Here is a 20,252-nt window from a genome sequence, read left to right as displayed (position 1 = left end):
TCTTTGGGTAGATACCTAGGAGCGGAATTGCTAGGTCATATGGCAGCTCCATTTGTAGTCTTGAGAAAACTTAATTCATATTGTTTTCCATAGGGGTTGGACTGGTTTACATTCCTACCAACAGTGTAGTAGGATCCTTTTTCTTTACATTCTCATCAGCATTTTTTGCTTCTGGTCTTTTAGATATGCACCATTTTTTATAGGTGTGAGATGGTATCTCACTGTGGTTTTGATTTGCATTTATCTGATGAGTAGTGATGATTTGCATTTATCTGATGAGTGAAAATGATGAACATTTTTTCATGTGTCTGTTGGTCATATGTGTCTTCTTTGGGGAAGTGCCTGTTTATTTCTTCTGCCCATTTTTTAATTGGGTTGTTTTCTTTTTGTAGAGGTGTATGAGTTCTTTGTAAATCTTTGATATCCGTCTCCTGTCAGATGTATAGTGTGAAAATATATTTTACCATTCAATGGGGCATCATTTTTGTTTTGGTTACAATTTCTTTTGCTGTATGTAATTTTTTTTTTATTTGAGGTAGTCCTTATTGCTCATATTTTCTTTTTGTTTTTCTTGATGTTGAAGACAATTCCACAAAGACATCTCTGAAGCCTATGAGGTAGAGGGTTTTACCTATGATTTCTTCTATGTATTTTATGGTTTCAGGTCTTACCTCAAAATCTTTTATCCATTCTGAATTGATTTTAGTGTGTGGTGTGAAATAGGAGTCAAATTTCATTCCTTTGCATGTGACTATATGATTTTCTCAACTTCATTTATAGAAGAGACTATATAAATTTGTTAGAGTCCTTTATTTACTTCTTTGTTGTAAATTTATTAACCACATGGGCATGGATTTATATCTGGACTCTGTTCTGTTCAATGCCATACTGTTTGGATTAGCACTTTTTTGGAATGTAGGTCAAAATCAAGAAACATAATGTCGCCAGCTTTGTTGGCCTCAAGATCACTTTGGCTATTTGAGGTCTGTTGTGATTCCATACAAAATTTGAATTGTTTTTCCTATTTCTGAGAGAATAATGCTTTTTTGAATAGGGATTGCATTTAATCTATAGGTTTCTTTAGGTAACATGGACATTTTAAAAATATTAATTTTTCTAATATTTGAGTATGTAATATCTTTCTGTTTTCTTGGGTCTTCAATGTTACATAGTTTTCCATGTATAAGTCTTACAGTTCCTTGGCTAAATTTATTTCTATGCATTTTATTCTCTGTGATATTATTGTAAATGAGATTGTTTTCTTAACATTGATATCCTGATAGTTTATTGTTGGTGTATAGAAACACAATTCATTTGGTACATTGATTTTGTATCCTGCAACTCTACTGAATTCTTTTTTTTTTTTGGTGTAATGTTTAGGGTTTTCTAAAGATACCCTTTCTTTATAACATCATGTCATTTGCAAATGCAGATAATTTTATACCTTTTCTTAGATTCATTTTCTTTTTTTTTCTTGCCTAATTACTCTGTTTAGGACTTACAGGACTATGCTGAATAAAAGTGATGAATGTTCATTCTTTTCTTGTGCCTGATATTAGAGGAAAAATTTCCAGCATTTCACTGTTGAGTGTGATGTTAGCTGTTGGTTTATAACAAATGACTTCTATTATGGTGAGATACATTTCCTCTATTCTCAGTTTGTTCAGAGTTTCTATATGTGAGTCTTTATCTTACGAATTTCCCTCTTAGATCTGTCTTTGCTACATCCCATAAGTTTTGTTAGGTGTGTTTCTATGTGTTACTCTATAAATTTCCTGGAACTGCTATAACAAATTACCACAAATTTTGATGACTTCAAACAAGAACAGTTTATTCTCTCACAATTCTGAAGGCTAGATGTCCAAAAATCAAAGTGGTGTCTTTAAGGTTGATTCTTTCTGAATGTTCTGAGGAATAATTATTCCATATCGCTTTTCTACCTTCTGGTGATTGCCATCAATTCTTGGTGTTCTTTAGCATTTAGACACATCATTTCAATCTCTGCCTCTGTCTTCACATGGCTTTTCCCCGTGGGTCTTCTGTGTCTGTGTTTCAAATGTTCCTTTTTTTCTTATAGGGACCCCCAGACACTGAATTAAGGTCCCAATCTAATCTGAGATGATCTTATCTCAAGATCATTAACTTAATCACATCCACAAAGACAGACTCTATTTTAAATAAGATCATATTCATAGATACTAGGATTAGGATTTATACAGATCTTTTGGGGGACAAAAATCAACCCTACAGCTACATTCTGATTATGCCCACATATGAATCTTCTTGTTTATTAAGCTCTTTAGTTGTATTAAATCTGCATTAGATCTGTATTAATCATGTTTAACTCTCATTACTAGACTTCTTTCCAGCTAATCATTGCTCTTAACAAAATAAATTAAAGCTTTTTAATCTTGTATTTTAGTGGTTTATAGCATGAATTTTAGTCTGTAACACTGCCCCCCATCTTGTCAAAAACAGAACTGCTCTTCATTTTTAAAACAATTTGCATTGTTAACAATTTGCATTGTTAACATTATTTGTAAAAATTATATGAAGTACCTTATTCAGCTATTTTTTTAAATCATATGCTCTCACAGGCTTTAAAATCTTAACTTTAACTGTGGTTATCACCCTACTTTTATTTATGATTAATTTGTACCTTTTTCTCATTTTATAACTTGATAAGTTAAAAAAGTATAAAATATTACTACTTCTAAGGAATATAACATGGCAAGACTGATGTGATGGTACTTCTGAGTTAAGTTGTAAAAGAAATATGACTTATTTTGGGTGTTATATCTCATGCTTTCTCTTGGATGTCTTGCTCTGGGATAAACAAGTTACCATGTCATAAAGCAGCCCCATGGGAAAGCACATGTGGCAAAGACCTGAGGTTTATTAAAAGCCACATGAGAGAACTTGGAAGCTGATTTTCTGAGTCCTAACAACTACCACGTGACAATTGAAAGTAGGTCCTTTTCTTTTTTTTTTTAAATACACCTTTTTTTAAAAAAAAAAGATTTGTTTATTTATGCATACAAGAACTGGGGTACAGGCCAGATGTGCGGGAGGGTGAGAGGATTCACCAGAGACAGAGTGGGGAACAGAACAGGCAGACTGACTGAAATACACTGCTGAGGGGAGCAGTGGACGAGACAGGAGAGGTCTGCCACGCCATGTGGTTATCTCCCTGGCCGGCCAGGATCGAACCTGTGCTGTAGAGGCTGCGGACAGCTTCACAGCTCTGCGCTCAACTGCCTGTGCCACCAGGGGAGGCCCCTAGGTCCATTTTCAGTCAAACTTTGAGATAACTGCAACCCTGGATGACATCTCAATTGTCATCATGTGGAAGACTGTGACCAGAATCTGTCAAGCAACAATCAGATTCATGAATAACCAGATTCATATACTCACAAGATATCTTCATTCAAGATAAAAATATATTTATTGAAGTTAAAATAGAATATTAACAAAACCTTATCTTACATTCAGAATTGTCCTGAATGTAATTATCACTTAAAACATCAGAGTTATGGTTCCATTGAGTTGCTCCACATCTGTGTAAAACATAAGCTAAGAGTGTGATTGAAGTCAAGGTATGGACTACTGGACAGTTTCTTCTGGAATAACTTAAAATGAATCAATAAGGCCTTTATTTATTTTAATATTTATTTATTTATTTATACAAGAACCGGGGTACAGGATGGATTCGCGGGAGGGTGAGAGGATTCACTAGAGACAGAGAAGGGAACAGAACAGGTAGGCTGACGAAATACACTGCTGACAGGAGCAGTGGCAAGACAGGAGAGGTCTGCCATGCCAAGAGGGATCCTCGCCAGCGGGGATCGATCGGGCGCTGCAGAGGCTGCGGACAGCTTCACAGCACTGCGCTCAACTGTCTGCGCCACCAGGGGAGCCCCAATAAGGCTTTTAATAAGGAAACTGAAATGAAATCTCACCCTTTGGAGAAAGAGACTGTCATTCCTGGATCTAAGACCTCTAGTCAAAAGGAAATACACTAGGGTTATAAAAATGATTCAGTGAATCTGGCCCCAGAGCTCAGTTTTTCTCTTGCTTGATTTGGAGAGTGAACTGGGCATGACTTAAAGGCTAGAGATGTGTTTGACAATGGGACAATGCATACATTAAAGTCCCTGACTAACCCTTTGATCTTGAGCCATTCTTCACACAAGTTCTCTTAGTCTCTCATGTCTGAAAAATGCATGGGTATTAGTGTCACCAAATTGGGGGATATGGCTGCTTCTATGAGTTAATGAAAATGATCTTGTTGCTTGAGAGAAGTTGCTGACTAATGCCTTCTTTGCTGGTTGTATGAAAGAGGAATTAAAACATGGAAGAAATGGAAGGGGACAAAGACTCCATGCCAGGTAGTAATCATTTCAGGTTTTGGATTTCCAGAGATGAAACAAGTCTCTCTAGCATAAGGCAACAGAAGATCACAGTCCCAGGGCCTGGCTGGTTTTATCAATCTGGCAGTTCAGGGTCAGTGCAAAGGACATCCCCAATACCTGAGAAAAGATTTGGGAAAATGTGAGGTCTTCATAGGAGGAAGCCACCTGTCTCACAAGTTCTGTGATCAACACCAGGGGAAGAGAAAGTGTCTATCACACTGAGACCAACCTTCCTACCATTACTTCGAATTCCTTATAAGAAATCCTTTTTTTATCTTTAGAATGGCAATGGGAATGTGAGTGGGGACGATGATGGAAAGAAAACAGAGTATAAAGTATTGGGACATATTTTGACTACCTAAGTATAAAAGTCCTGCTCTTGGTATATTTGTATGAATCATTTTTATCCACACTCTAGGTCTCATTGGTTTTTAGGCAGAGGAAAATTGTTTCTCTTTGAGCATCTTGATTATGTCTTAACTAATCTGTGATATACTCAAAGCACTTGGGTATAGATGGGATAGGAATATAATGTAATAAGAAAGAACACAAAACTTAACATCCCTAACTCCTTAGACTAAACAAATATAAAAATATAAGATTATATTTTCATCACACACTCTTTATTGACATAAAAGGCCAATTTTTCAAATGGGATGTTTTATTCATCATAAATTTTCCCAGATCAGTGAGGGACCAAGCATTCTACTTGGTGGCTTTAAATTAATAGTGAAACACTAATCTCTTCAGGATAGTTTGCTGAGATCTTACAGCATATTTTATGTACACTTTGAGTTAAATGCATGCTTTAAATTACAGACCTAAATAAAATCATTTGATGCTTGAGGAAAAGAGCTCATACATATTGAGCACATACTATGTACTTGGTATTGTTCTAAAACCATGCATAACTCGCTTAATCCTCACAATAGTCCTCTGGTTAAACTCTTACCTGGATCACACATACACAGATAGTGATGATTCCAATATATAGGAAATTGGAATGAAACCACTCTTCTGCTTTCACATAGCAACCCTAGAAAAAAATTACAAACAAAAATAACATTGATATACTTTTCAATTTAATTAGGAAACTTATTGAAAACATATTTTGTATTGTTTGGTTTTTGCCTATTGCTTGGAGACATAGACCTGGATTCATTTTTATTTTTTATATGGATGAAGAAGCAGGTTTAAGGTAGAGAACATTCAACTAGAGACTTATATGATATTGTTATCATATAGTGTTACTTAGTATAAAAGTCCTGTATTCATACACACATAGTCAAACTAGTTCCCAAGAGGGATGTCAATAATAGATGTCCTTATATTCTTTGAACACTCATTGCTGACCTGGGGTTAGCAAGCAGGAATGTAGTATATGCTAGGATTTGCATTTCAGACGAGATCGGGTGCATTCAGGGTGGTATGGCCGTAGACAGGATTTGCATTTCAGATTCAACAACCAGTGCCCACCAGGTCTCTATCTAGCTCAAGGGAATTGTTGAGTTGGGTGCCCCAATTTTTCTTTAAAGACCTAAAAAATTCTGGAGTTTTCAAGAAAACTCAAGGGCAGGTTACATGGGATAAGGAAAGGATCTTTGAGACTTGCTCTCATTAGATGATCTTGCCTTATTCTCTGGGTTTAGTATAGATGTTCAAATTAGTGGGTAGTTGTTGCAGTAGTTATATCAACTCTCCCCAGCTCCTCATTGCTTCACTTATGAGTCATTTCATTAAGAGATTAGATTTGCCCATCTACAAGGAAGAGGGGGGAAAAAAAACCAGAAAGAGCAGCTTTCCTAACTCAATCTTACAAATTTCACTCTTAATCATAAGGAGATCTACTTCTTGTTCAAGAAAGAGCTGCCAGGATCGAACCTGTGCTGTAGAGACATAATCCTCCACCACTGTCACATAAACTTTCCCCTGCTAATGTAATAGTTTAGATTCAACAACCAGTGTTGATAAACAGTCTTGCAACACAAGATAATCAATGACATCTATAGTCTAAATGAACTTGTTCTTATTTTTTTTTCCTAATCTGTTTACTTACCCAAGTTGTCTCCTTGGTCTCTCTTTTGTTCAAGGTTTCCTTTTTTCTGGTTGGGGAGACTGGGTCTTGTATGATTATGGTTTCTAGGTAATTAAAAGTCTAACTAGAGAGGCCAGTGACAGAAAAGTTATAAACAAAGTTACCTTAACTTGTGGATCTGTGGGACAAGATGGCGGTGGTTTTTCACCCCAATCGCTGGTGCCATTTACACCACAACATTGCAACTAAAAGCCAAACACCAAAAAAAATGTGGTTAGAAAGTCATCGAAAAAACTATGGATAGGAAGAAGAAGGTGGACCTTTTAGATCTGATTCTAGAGCAGAAAATCCAGAATGAGCCCCTTATAACAAAAAACTGTCAAATCTTTTATCCTATTTTATTCACATAAGACTCCTTAGAGTTGACAGGAAATGTTTGATTTATTCACATTGTACAGATCAACAATTAGGTACCCACAGGATTTTATAATGGAAGAATCAGGTTAAAAACGCTTAGACTCACTAACCATTCTTAGACCCACTAACCATTCTTAAGATACCATAAAGTAGAACAATCAGATTTTGTGTGTCTATATAATACAATAGGAAATATCAACTATCTTAGTATCATCCCAAGATAGAATCTGCATCTGGTCTCTATTTTTGGGGGGACTTATGGAAGAGACAGTAACCTTGATACTAAAATAACTTGGGAAAACAAATAGCTGTATCTAGAAATTGGGAAATTTTATAGGACAAATGACAATTTATTTCCATAATAAGTAGCATGAACAAAGAGAGGTACTATTGTAGATTCAAAGAGATGCCATGCACATATAAAATGTGGACTTTGTTTGGATCTATATCTGGAAAACCAATAAAAACAAATTTTGTGAGTTAAGTAGGGAAATTTTATCATAGATAATTTACTAGTAATAGTAAGAAATTATTGTAAAATAAGAATATTAAAAATAAGCTATTTTACATGGAGATTAAAAACATGTCAGCCAAAGAAGAAATCACAAGAGATTTTAAAATTTTTTGAAGTAGATAAAAACTAATGTACATCTCATTAAAATTGTGGGGTGCAGCAAAAATAATGCTTAGAGAGAAATTTATAGCATTGAGTGCAAATATTAGGAAAGAAGAAAGATCTAAAATCAATAACCTAAGTGTCTACCTTAGGAAACCAGAAAAAGCAAGAGCAAATTAAATCCAAAGTAAAGATAAGGAAGAAAAAAAGAACTAGAGCATAAATCAAAGAAAATTAAAAATAGGAAATTGATAGAGAAAATCAACTAAACCAAAAGTTGTTTCATCGAGAAGATCAGTAAAAGTCAACAAATCTCTAGCCAATCTAATTAAGAAAAAAGAGACTACACATTACTAATATCAGAAATGAAAGCAGAGATATCACTACAGATCTCATGAAAATTAAAAGGTTAATTAAAATACTATGAACAACTGTATTCCCACATTTTTGATGTCCTAGATGAAATGGAGCAATTTCTTGAAAGATACCATATGCCAAAACTCACACAAGAAGAAACAAATGATTTGAAGATACTTATATCCACTAAAGAACAACCAACAATAAATAACCTTCCAAAATAGAAGACACCAGGCCCAGATGGGTTCACTGAGCATTTAAGCAAGAAATTATATCCATTCTCTACAGTCTCTTTCAGAGAATAGAAGCAAAGGTAATATTTCTTAACTCATTCTATAAAGCCAGAATTATTTTAATATCCAACCCAGCCAAAGAGATTACAAGAAAATTACAGATCCGTTCTCCCATGAATGTAAATACGAAAATCCTCAGCTGAACATTAACAAATTGAATCCCAATAAGTATATACGGCATTATAATTCATGACCAAGTGGGAATTATCCCAAGCATGTGAGACTGGTTAAACATTTGAAAATCAATTAATGTAATCTATCAACAAATTTTAAGAAGAAAGATAATATGCTCAATATATGCAGAGAAAATATTTGACAAAATCCAATGCCCAGTATGGTATGTTTGGGTCGTCTTCAAATTTTAGCAGGTCTTACATAATGAACCTATCTGGATTTGTGAAGAAAGAGAGTAGAAAACTTTATACTCACCCAACTGATTCTTGTGCTGTGACAGTCAAAAAATCATTCTAGACCTCAGGACTATGGATCCATATCAGATTCAGAAGCTTACAGGAAAGAAACTCCCTCTTCACCCCCAGGGATTAAGGGTGGGAATGAAGGCTGGGCTGAGTTGAGGAGCATTCCACCTGTACTTACAAATGTCTGGATGGAGTCCCACGCTGCCTTGGTGCTGTTGTCCTTTTTGTAACGCTGGAAACTGTCATTCAGACCTTTATTCACGTAATTATTCAGCTAGGCAGGGCACATTCCAGCAGAGGAGACATGGTAAAAAGCAGGTGAGTGTAAGAAATAAGAAATGTCTAGTATAGGCTACTGCTAGTGGTCTCACGTGTGCTTCTCTTCCAAATGGTTTCCTTAGAACTAAAGAGAGGAAGGAAGGGAGTTTATATATAGGAAGAAGCACTGAGGGTGAAGGCACTAAAGGAAATATAGAGTAGATTCATGCCTTCCAGAACCCTGGGTTTACAAAGGAGGAAAGGGAAAATTAAATCATGGGCTCTTCTTGGGCGCTGACACAGACTTTATCTACTATACCTCTTTCACCCTTTAAGGCACCACTCAAATACAATTTCTTTCATGAAATGTTTTTCTCTCCTCAGTTACAATGAATTGATGTCTTTATCCCACCCTTCCACTTTGCTTCTGCCTCTGCTATGGGACTTATTTTGTGTCAACATCTTCTCTGCCCCACACTCCCCATTCTCAGCAATACAACAATGCAGTTTGTGCTTTATAGCTTACCTTCTGTTCATACAGAAAGAGCAGGACGGCTAATGTCACTTCAGCAAGGAGAATAATCAGCAGCAGGGCGAAGAACTGGGACAAAGTAGAGACATGCTTACAGCACTGATCCCACCCCACCCTGGGGCACTTATGTATTCTCCCCACAGGTACTAAGCTTCCTACTCCTGCCTGCTCAGGTCTCTAGAAGCCTCCTCTTGTTTTAGGAGACTAAAACAAGACACTGTTTGCTGAGTGACACAGTGACACTGTTATACCAAGCTCTGCTCTGGGCACATTACGGAAATGAGGAATTCTTCTTTCATAGAGCTTACCTATGAAAGCTAAGCCTAAAGGTGCTCCTCAAGATAGTTAACTAATAGGAAACAGTTGAAGATTTCTAGTCTTTCTCACATTAGACCTCAGTGGCTGCAGCCTAGGCCTTCACCTAAGTTGGGTCACTCATACTAAAGAGTCTCTTGTTCATAGGGAACATTCTGTGCCATTTAATGAGCTTCAAATTACTCCAAAGAGTCCTGAGAATGGATTAGCCACCAACTTAAAGTTAGTGACTTTAAGTCAAATCCTGAAAACACATAGAATGTGTGGAGAACTTAGGCAGATGGATGACACTTGATTTCAACCAGATATGAAGAAATAAAATGCTCTATGAAGGAAAATTATAACGACCAAGGACATTATTCACGGTTTAAAAAGACTGCCAAGGAGGATAGCAATGCCCTTTGACCTATCCATAGTATCCCAGTCAGAAACAAAATACTATTTATCTAGACAGACTTAGCTCACTGAGGTACCAATCCTGTTTTCCCATGAAGTCCCTCCACCCACAGATGAGCTACTAAGAAACATCTACTTGGGACTTAAGGCCTCACATCCACCCACTTAAGACACCCATGTGCTGCTAAGAACTCACCGACATAAGCAGACATTTGTTCTCCTTGATGGAGCCCATGCAGCCCAGGAAGGCGACCACCATGATAATGGAGCCCACGATGATGAGCACATTGCCCAGTGTGAGGGAGGGGTGGTTATGGAAGAGCACTCCGAAGCTGTTATGGACCAGAAAGTAGATCCCAAAGCCCAATATGCAGCAGCCACAGAGCTGAAGGGAAGAATTACACAACATTGTGAGATAAAACATGGTTCTGATTTTCTCACTTAGTTGAGATCAGAATTATTACCTACCGCCATTGGCTCTCTCAATGCCCTTTTAAATAATCTTCTTACCCTGTTCTCTTTACCCCACAATCTCTTTGGGACCTTATGGGAGCTTCCCCCCATAAGGTCCGACTCACCTCATCCTACCTATAACAGATAGCAGAGGAAGTTAATTCCTGTGAGGAATACAGTATCTTCATACTTAAGACCGCCAACTCCTTGTTCCCTCAGTTATTTACAGATAGTCTTCTTTGGAAAGTCACGCTATGTAGAAGAAATAGACTAGGAGAGAGATACTGGTTCAAGAAGTTCATCTTGCTAGGATTAAAACTAGGAAAGCCAACCATTTAAGAATCTTCTCCTAGACACACGATGACCAACCCATCCTGTATTTGAAATTCAATGACTGAATTTGTCACAGTGAAACCTCGCCAGAACATGTGACTTCCTTTTCAGTCAACTATTCCTCCAGGAGGGAGTAAAGTGAGGGGAAAATGAGGAACTCTATGTACAGAATGTACAGTCAGGTTTCTCAACCCTAGATGGCAGCACTGATCAGTAGTAGCTAAAAACACCCAGCGGAGGTGGGTGGGGGGAAATACAGCATCTCCATAAAGATCTGTGTTGCCACTTTTTAGTTTTGCAGCTTTATTCTCTAGCAGGATGGGGAAGGGAGAAATTGTTATGTCATTAGGTTGGATATGCTGCACATGATCCAGACACACATGGGTTGCTCTCCACACCTGGCTTTTTGGCAAGATAGAGAAGTAGAGCAGAACTGAGAGGAGTAGAGCTCAGCTGCGGTCAGAACACACTTACCCAGAAAAGCAAGTTGAAGAAAAACAGGACATACTTCAGTAATTTCAAGATACTCATGCCCATACTGGAATATTGTTGCTCTAAAATGTAGAAGAAGAGAAGTAAGTGACCTTATTCTGTAAGGTGGTGGCAGAGATCAGAGGGCGCAAGTCTTCTGGGTTCAAGAATTTCTACTAAGATTAATAATAAAAATTTGTTGACTACTTAAAAAAAAAAAAGAATTTCTAGCACCGCCCCCACCTTGTGTTTGAGATGTGCCCCTCCTCTGGAATGTGTTCCTAAACTCCCTAATCTCTTAGTCTCTGAGCTGACGTACAAATTGGCTCATCTTGGACACTCATTTTTGCTTCAATTCAGGAAGTCAAGGATACTTAATATATTGAACTAACATTGTAGAGAGCAATCAAGCAGGAAAGTGTCAATCAAGTGTCAGTGGTGAAAAATCAACCTAAATTTCTAGAAGAGGGTGGGTCACAGTGACACACAGCAGACCAGCAGTGCACAGGTCTGGATGAGCCTCTGGGTAAGAAGGCATCCCTGGGGCAGAAGTAGACCCATCAATCAGCTCTGAGGAATGCCAGTGTCTTGATCAATCAGTTTCTTAAATTCCCCCACGGGTACAAACATGCGACATTTGGTCCATAAACCTCTCCATATGAAAGTAGGGGAAACTCACCCACACCTTATTCATTCTTAACTGAAGAAATTCCTAAGTTGCTTTCTGTTCTAGAAGCCATGGGAAATGCAACTATGTGTATTTAAGCAGCAGCTATCACCCAGAAGAAGTCAATGTGACAGTACAGAGAAGACTGGCCAACAAATAGTTAATGGAAAAATGAAAATAAAGGAGAATGAGAGCTTGGGGATTTTACCCTCATCTACATTGTATTGATTTGCTGTTTATCTGTCAGAATGGGTTATATCAGAAGGACTGGAAACAACAAAATGTTGAAGAGGGTATGGAGAAAAAGGAACACCCATCCACTGTAAAGTGGCGCAGCAGCCATGGAAAATGGTATGGAGATTCATTAAAAAATTAAAGCTGGAAATGTCCTGTGATCCAGCAAGACCACCATTAGGTAATTATTCAAAGAAAATGAAAACATTAATATGAAAAGACTTATGCACCCCAATGTTCATAATAGTCCAGACATGGGATCAACCTAAATGTCCATCAGTGGATTACTGGACAAAGAAATTGTGGTAAATATTCTCAGTGGACTACTCAGCTATTAAAAAAGATAAAGTCTTGCCTTTTGCAACAACGTGGATGGAACTTGAGATGACTATGCTAAATGAAATAAGTCAGAAAGTGAAAGACAATCACCAGATAGTTTCATTTATTTGTAGAATATAAATAAGCAAAAGAAACAAACCAGCCAAACACAAGGGGAAAAAAATCTAAGACTGTGAGAATTATGGCAGTTATCAGAGGGGGGGTATGTATGTAGTGGTTGGAGCTTTGAGGTGAGTGAGTGCAACATGTACACACATCAAGGGGTAGAGCTGTACTCCAGGAATTAAACGGTTATGGAAATGAGTGAAAAATCAATAAAAACTGATTGAAAAAAATGGAAAAATAAATGAAACATAAAGCTATAGTTTTTTTAAGGAATGACTTGAGAGACATTTTATAAGCTAATGTACATTGTAGGTCTTTAAGAGAAAAGCACTTTCAACTATACATCTATTCTTATACTGAAGTTTACTTATTAACAGCTCAGAAAACACAGAACACAGTTTGATAAACACTAGTAATGGAATCGAGCTGGGATTCTGGCAGTGCTGTATGACAGAAGTGTGGCATTGGGCTACTTTCTTGACCTTTCTAAACTTGTTAAAATTTCTTCACTTTTAAAATGGTGATATTAATGTCCATCTTATATATTATTCTGAGAATTAAAAGAGGTACTATTTCCTGGATGGCTCAGAACCAGTCTTCTGGTTTAGTGAAAGCCAACTGGAAGAGCAAATCCAGAACTTTGCTCTGAAGTACATCTACCAACTTATTCCTAAGTTTCACCACGTTTCCTGTTAGATTTTCAGGAATAAAATATATCAGGGGCCAGAGGTACTTAATAATCTTTTGCCTGTTTCGTTTTTTCATTTTTAAATACCTTTTGTGTGCTATTAGTAAAAAAAAATTCTAACAATAAAGAAAGTACAGAGAAGAAAGCATAAAATCTCTGGAAACCCCACCTCCCAGAATCACCAGCATCACCATTGGGGCACATCCTTGGAGACATTTCTCTACGGGCACGATGTGAGATCTATTTTGCCAGTTTACACAAACTGTAAGCAGTTTACACAGTTTACACAAAAGATCTATTTTGCCATAATTATATTTGGCAATATAATTATGGGTTTCCTATGGCTCTCTATACAAAGTATTTGGCTAGTCAGTGAAGAATATCAGTGGCTTGATGGACAGAATTTTGTTATAAATAAGAAGAAAATCTATTCTCCATGTGGCCCCTCAAGTTAAGGTCTTCTTCTCCCTCCCACCCCATTGAGATACATTATAGAAAGTTTTCTGAATCCTGAAAAATGCCATGTTCTTCAAAAACCTATTTCCATAAACATATCTTAGAATCCTCAGATCAGTCCTTCAATTCATTATCAATAGCCCCACTTTGTAAACAGAGAATCCAAGGCTCAGACTACAGCACAGGCACAAATAATACAGCCACTGAGCGGGTGAGGTGAGGCACACGCTTTCTGCCTCCAAACCCTGTATTCCTTCCACTGTCTCAGGCTCCCTCCCATGCTCCCTACTTTTCAACTCGACTTATTTGCTGGAATGGGATAAGCCTCAGGAGGACCCTTCCCATCTTGCGCAGGTTGAACCCCTGTGAACTGAGAGGCAATGGGAGTTAACATGGATGTCTCTTTGAGGGAGCAATTAGCAAGTGTAGGGAGAGAGGTGATAGTAAAATATAATCAAACGTAAAGCATGCTTCCATCACTTTGTCAAAGGGATGTGTCTATCATTTTATTTCTCCCTGAAATCGTGGTCTGATGAAAAATTTTTCCCTTCAATGCTGCTCTCAAAGGAGTGGAACTGATGATTTGTAGAAGTGAACAAACAGGAAGAAGCAAAGTAGAGAGAAATGTGTTATGACAAACCCAAATGATCTTGGGGTTTCATTTAACAAAATTACATTGCTCAACTGAAAAATTATAGCTCAGCTGAGCTAGACCTTTAATAAAAAAGGTCAATTTTGAAATAGGAAAGTTACCGAAAAAGTTACCACGTTACAGAGTCAGGAGACTAGAATTTTCTGCCCTTATTCTAAAAAGATATAGAACTTTGCAGTGGAGGGTCTCTGTCTGTGGTATTCCTCTCCAAAATTTGGTAACCCGAATCTACTGATAAGGACAAGACAAAACCCAAGTCAAAGGATATTCTAGAAAATAAGTTGCTATTGTTCTTCAAGGATATCAATATCATGTAATACAAAGACAGACTCAGGGGGCCTCCCTGGTGGTGCAGGGGGTTAAGTCTCAGCACTATGAAGCTATCCGTGGCCACTGCAGCACGATTTAGATCCCAGGCCAGGCAGATGACCCACATGGCGCAGCAGACCTCTCCTGCTTTGCCTGCTGCTCCCCTCAGCAGTGTATTTCAGTCAATCCACCTGTTCTATTCCCCACTATCTCTGATGAATCCTCTTACCTCCCCGCACCTCTGGCATGTACCCCAGTTCTTATATGTGTAAATAAATAATCTTAAAAAAAAAACCAGACAGACTCAGGCATTGTTCCAGATAAAAGGAGACTAGGGAGAAATGACTAAAAGCAATATATAATCAGAGATTTCTTTTTGTTATAAAGAACATTCTTGGGGCAATTGTGGAATCTGAATAAAACCTATAGATTTTAATAATATTATACTAGTGTGAATTTCTTGATTTTGATCATTGTAAAGTATTAATCTAAGAGAATGCTTGTTGAAAATACACACTGAAGGTCTTAGGGATAGAGGATACCCTGTCAGCCATTACTCTTAAATGAAATGTCAGTGTTAGGGAAGTTTGGGTGAAGGGGCTCAGAAAGACCTTGAATCAGAGGAACTATTTTTGCAACTTTTCTATGTCTGAATTTTTGTCAAAACAAAAATATTTTTGAAGCATTGCCCATAAGTAAATGATCTAAGTAATTTTGTTGCAAAAATCATTACAACTTAAATCTCCGATTATTTCCATACTGATAAGCTACAATGGCTCTACTTAGTACAACACACCATGGGATAATTATTCTCTCCTAATATAAATTCTAAGCCATCAGCTCAAATTTACTTGAACAAATTTTAAGAGATATGATATCAAAATCATTTCTAAGCCTTATTCCTCAATTTAGATCTCCCAAAATATGAAGTGTCAAACAAAGTTCTGACATTTGGATTTATAATGATGTTGTATTTTTATGTTTGTTTATATTAAAATGCACTGGAAATTTCTTTATGTGAACAAAGAACAGTTTATGCCTATTTAATAAGCCTATAAGGAAAGGTAGTATAGTGTGGGGGAAAGATTATTCCATAGAGAATCAGGACACATTCTAAATAACGACTAATTAAGTAACTTCATGACTTTGGATAGGTCACCATAACTGAAAAGCAAGCAGATAGAAGTATTATAATAATAAATATTTATTGGGTTGTCACTATGCATTAGGCAATTTATTTGAACCTAGACTCTTTTAAGCTTCCTTTAGAGAAGTAACAACATTCTAACACGCAGAATATAGCATTGTTATTTAAATGATCATAGAAATGTATCTTTGTGGCATCTTCTTTTTAAGAAGTTCTTGGTCACTATATAGGATGCAGTGATGCTATTGCTTGGGGAGGAACTTGCTGTGTGCTGGTGAAATGAATAGAGGACTTGCCTCTATATCCCAACACAGAGCTCATGGCCTCTACTGTGAGTGTTCACCCACTAGCTTTGGGCACGAATCATCTCCCTCTTCCCCAAGACCTGCTTCCAACTGCATGCAAGGTCCACTCTGGACAGCTGTCTAGTCTTTCTGTGTTGCTGTGCATTGCAATGGTGTGTCCCGAGGACAGGTGACCTGCCTTTACGATCACATTGGATGTTCACTGGGTACACGAAGCGCTGTGGGCTGACTAATATAAGAACAAGACCAAACCACTGTAATTAAATCAACATAACATTTCCTGGAACAGAAGCTGAAAGAAAGAAAATGTATGTAACTTCCAAAAAGCTCCACCCTTCACTAGAACCTAGGGGAAAGTCTAAGCTGAGGATGAAGAAATTTTCCTTTTCATCCTTGTTTCAAGTCACATAGCATCAAAACTGTTGCATGGACATCTCAAGAGTCCCATCCAGGGCTGGACTCAGGACCCACCTGGATCATGACCTTGCCTTCCACTTTTAGGTCTTCCTTCTAGAACCAAGGAGCAGAAATAGATTCCCACTCCCCATGTCCCACAACCATGGCTGATTACACTCCAGTCTCACTTGCTGAGTCTCATTTCAGACATCCCCTGGGGCAGCAAGGGGGCCGTCATCACACTTCTTTGAGTTCATTACCTACAGTCTCCACAACAAACTCAGACTTCTCTGAAAGTGAAGCCAAACAGTTACTTCCCCTCCCAGGAAGTCCCTGGCACCCTCCCAAACCCCTCCTACATTTTGTGTGCTCCCTCCATCATAGAAAAGATCATATCATATTTGTGTATTGCCCTGTCTGTCCGCCATGCCGGATTCTACAAATGCTTTGAGATTGATAACCATGAAGTTATCCTTGTGTCCAGCACTTAGCATACTATCAACCTCATGCTAGAATGTTGTGGGATGGGGGTGGTGAAGAACAGTCCTCATATTGGAGTCTGCAGTCCTCTGGGCTTCACCTAAGGACTTGTGAAACTAAAAACCAAGAGTTGGAAATTTCCAGTTCATGCCTCTCATCAGTGACCAAAGCTGAAGGTGGGGATAACAGTAGTTATAACAGGGGCCCAGCCCCTTCATGAAAGACTAACTATTCACACAGGAAACATCACAGGAAATCTTGTTTGAGCTCAGTCTCTGCTCCAATTTAACCACAGTTTCAAAATAGTGCAGATGATGGAGGAGATTGAGAAAGCAAAACTTCTTTGTTCGGCCAGCGGTTAAGATTCTGCTTTTGCTCAAACCTCTTCCAAACCATTTGCATACATATCTGATTTTTTTTATTGCCTCCCTCAGGAGTTCTTTTTTTCCCATTTCAAAATTAAAACTTTTTAAAGACCCAAAACTTTAAAAAAAACAGGTAAAGGGTGTCAGTTGGATGGAATTAGAGAGAAACTGGATTACAATGCTGTATACTTGAAATGTGTAAACTAATTTCACCTCAACATTTTTTTTAAATATTAAAATTTGTAATTAATGGTGGAAAATGTTAGAATTATGTTGGTGGGAACCGGGTGGTATATACACATGTCAAGGTGAGAAACTTCTCCCAACACTTATAGAGTATTGTACACAAATGATAGATCAATAAAAATGTTATTTAAAAGAATCAACCAGGGCCTCCCCGGTGGCGCAGCAGGTTGAGTGCAGCTCTGTGAAGCTGTACGCAGCCTCTGCAGCACGGGTTTGATTCCTGGCCGGCCAGGGAGATTCCTACGTGGTGCAGGAGGCCTCTCCTTTCTCACCCACTGCTCCCCTCAGCAGTGTATTTCGTCAGTCTGCCTGTTCATCAGTGTATTTTGTCAGAGCTATTCCCTGCTCTGTCTCTGGTGAATCCTCTCATCCTCCCACGCATCTGGCCTGTACCCCGGTTCTTGTATAAATAAATAAATCTTCAAAAAAAAAAAAAAGAATCAACCAACCCTGGTCTCCTGCCTCTACGTCTTTCCACAGAAACAGATGTCTGTTTATTCTAGCAATGCCTGCAATGGTCCAAATATCTCTCTGCCCCCTGTCAAGACTTACGTTGGGCCCCAAACAAATCTCGGAACAGTGTTAATAGCCACGTCTTGGTTTTTCCTCTAACTAGCATCTTATCTTTGATTCCTCAGCTTCTTCAAATTTGTCTTTCTAGAAATGAAATCCATGTTCAACACACAAGTTCTGCTGTCATGGAGACTGTCACAGACCGGGCCCCCTGCCTGGAGTGTTCTCACCTGGCTTACTTGGTTGGCACTAGGTAAGACGTGAGGCACGGAAGGAAGAAACAAAATAACGGTTCCATGTGCGTTAAGATCAAGACTATTTCCTGGACAAATACTCACTTCTGTCTCCTATCTTGCCGTTCTCCCTCTCCACTAAATCATAGTGACTGGCCTCAGGAGACACTTAGCACCCATTTATTAAATGGATTCTTTTAAAAAGCCTAGTCTTTAGTTTTTCATTCAAGGATCACTAGCCCCTTGTGGTGCTCTGGGAATCTACAGTCTTTTGCTCCACTCCTGCTCTGCATTGTCAAGTGGGTGGGTGTAATCCTTGGGGACTTTCCTTCTCCCCCAGGGTGTACTCAGGTGAGACACTTATAGGTCTAAGAAGGAGAAAGCTCTGTTGGTTTTTTGTGATGACGTGACCTCCAGTAACTATGGTGGTCACAGAAAGCTAAATCTAACTATCACTTTCTGAGTTCAGGAGATCTCAGCCATTCGTTATGAGACATGAGTTGGGAAACATTGAAGTAGCGGGTTTTGTTGGTTGGCGCATGCCATATTATATTTATCAATATCAGGTTTTGTATATCAAGGTTATGTTTATTTGAGAGAACCCTGACGATCACAATGCTCTTCCTAGCCTTTGAAAATAACCAAGTCAGGCATCCCTTTTAAGTGTTGGCTCTTTCACCTCGCAAAATACAGGTACCGACCGTGTCCTGTGTTGCTGACTCTGAGCTGGGTCTTGTGATTTGTAGCTGCCCTTCTAATTAGGGGGAGTCACAATGGCAGTCACAAGCTTGAGATCTGAACATTTCCCCAATGAAGACGACCTGCGTTTCCCAGCTGCTTTTCTAAATGTCTCTGGCTGTTGGTTCTCTCCTCATTTAAAAATAGCAAGACCAGAGCTTTTGGAAAATGTATCCAACATTATCAGGCACAGAAGATTCTAGGCATCAGAAATGACCACACACAGAAATTCGAGTTCCAAAGCAATTTGAGTACGTGAACGTCCTGACCCAAAGTGACACCAGATAATGGGAGACTGGTGAATTAAAAATCTTTCTGCCCTGGTAGCACTTTGAGAGTTAGTAGGAACTTGCTAATTTTTTACTTCCTGGACTAAATATTTGTGAAACAGTGTCGTGGTAGACCTTAGGGTTCCTAGCGAGGGATGTGGAGACTCCTAAGAAGATACTCCATACTACATGAGATGGTTCCAGTCTATGCTCTCAACCAAAATTAAAATGTCATCAGTCTTACCTTTTGCAGGCACTTTTCCTCAGTCCTTCAGGCAGAATTGGTGATTATCCTTGAGGGGCTGTGACAAGTCTGGTAACAAAGATATCCGGGGCTATATGTGTAAAAGGAGAAGTGACGGGTATAAATATGTCACTGATGACAGGAAACTCAGAGAGGAGGGAGGAAGTAGGGCTGGGCCACCCTCGCTAGCCTCAGAGATATACTTCTTCCTCTCTGGCATTTTAGAAACCCACCTCCATAATTCACCCAAATAACCAAACTAGCTTCTGTGAAATATGGGAAAACTCAAAGACCAGTTTGGTTCAGGCAGTAATCTGTGAGCACTGGTGTCCTCTGGGTATTGATTTTGTCTGTAACTGGACAGTGCTTCCCAACTAAGGTGGCATTTCAGAATTATCTATGGATCTGTTCAAGAGCAAGTGTAACTGGTCCCATCATGAGAGTTTCCCACTCAGGCAGACAAACTGAAGTGAACCCAAGAATCAATATTTTAAAAGATTTTCTAAGACAGACACTTAAGAATGTCTCTGAAGTCACTCCACCTTCTGCCCACTTTCTC

At 38.5% G+C, this 20,252-nt stretch overlaps 1 protein-coding gene across 1 annotated transcript; it reads right to left on the bottom strand.

The window, feature by feature from the left end:
* Positions 1-3,681: 3,681 nt before the first annotated feature.
* Positions 3,682-19,792, bottom strand: CD53 (CD53 molecule). Its single transcript, XM_037498859.2, has 8 exons — positions 19,694-19,792; positions 11,311-11,390; positions 10,247-10,435; positions 9,334-9,408; positions 8,728-8,823; positions 6,612-6,692; positions 5,365-5,448; positions 3,682-4,529 (listed from the first exon to the last, which is right to left on the bottom strand). Exons 2-8 carry the CDS (start codon positions 11,371-11,373, stop codon positions 4,458-4,460), a joined length of 660 nt encoding a protein of 219 aa, XP_037354756.1. The 5' UTR covers positions 11,374-11,390; positions 19,694-19,792; the 3' UTR covers positions 3,682-4,457.
* Positions 19,793-20,252: the final 460 nt, after the last annotated feature.

The sequence above is a fragment of the Talpa occidentalis genome, unplaced genomic scaffold, assembly GCF_014898055.3.
Source record: "Talpa occidentalis isolate TD23 unplaced genomic scaffold, MPIMG_talOcc4v2.1 talOcc4.9, whole genome shotgun sequence".
In the NCBI taxonomy this organism is placed as follows: Eukaryota; Metazoa; Chordata; class Mammalia; order Eulipotyphla; family Talpidae; genus Talpa; species Talpa occidentalis.
Note: the sequence above shows the minus strand (reverse complement) of the source record. Positions and strands in the feature narration are given on the sequence as shown.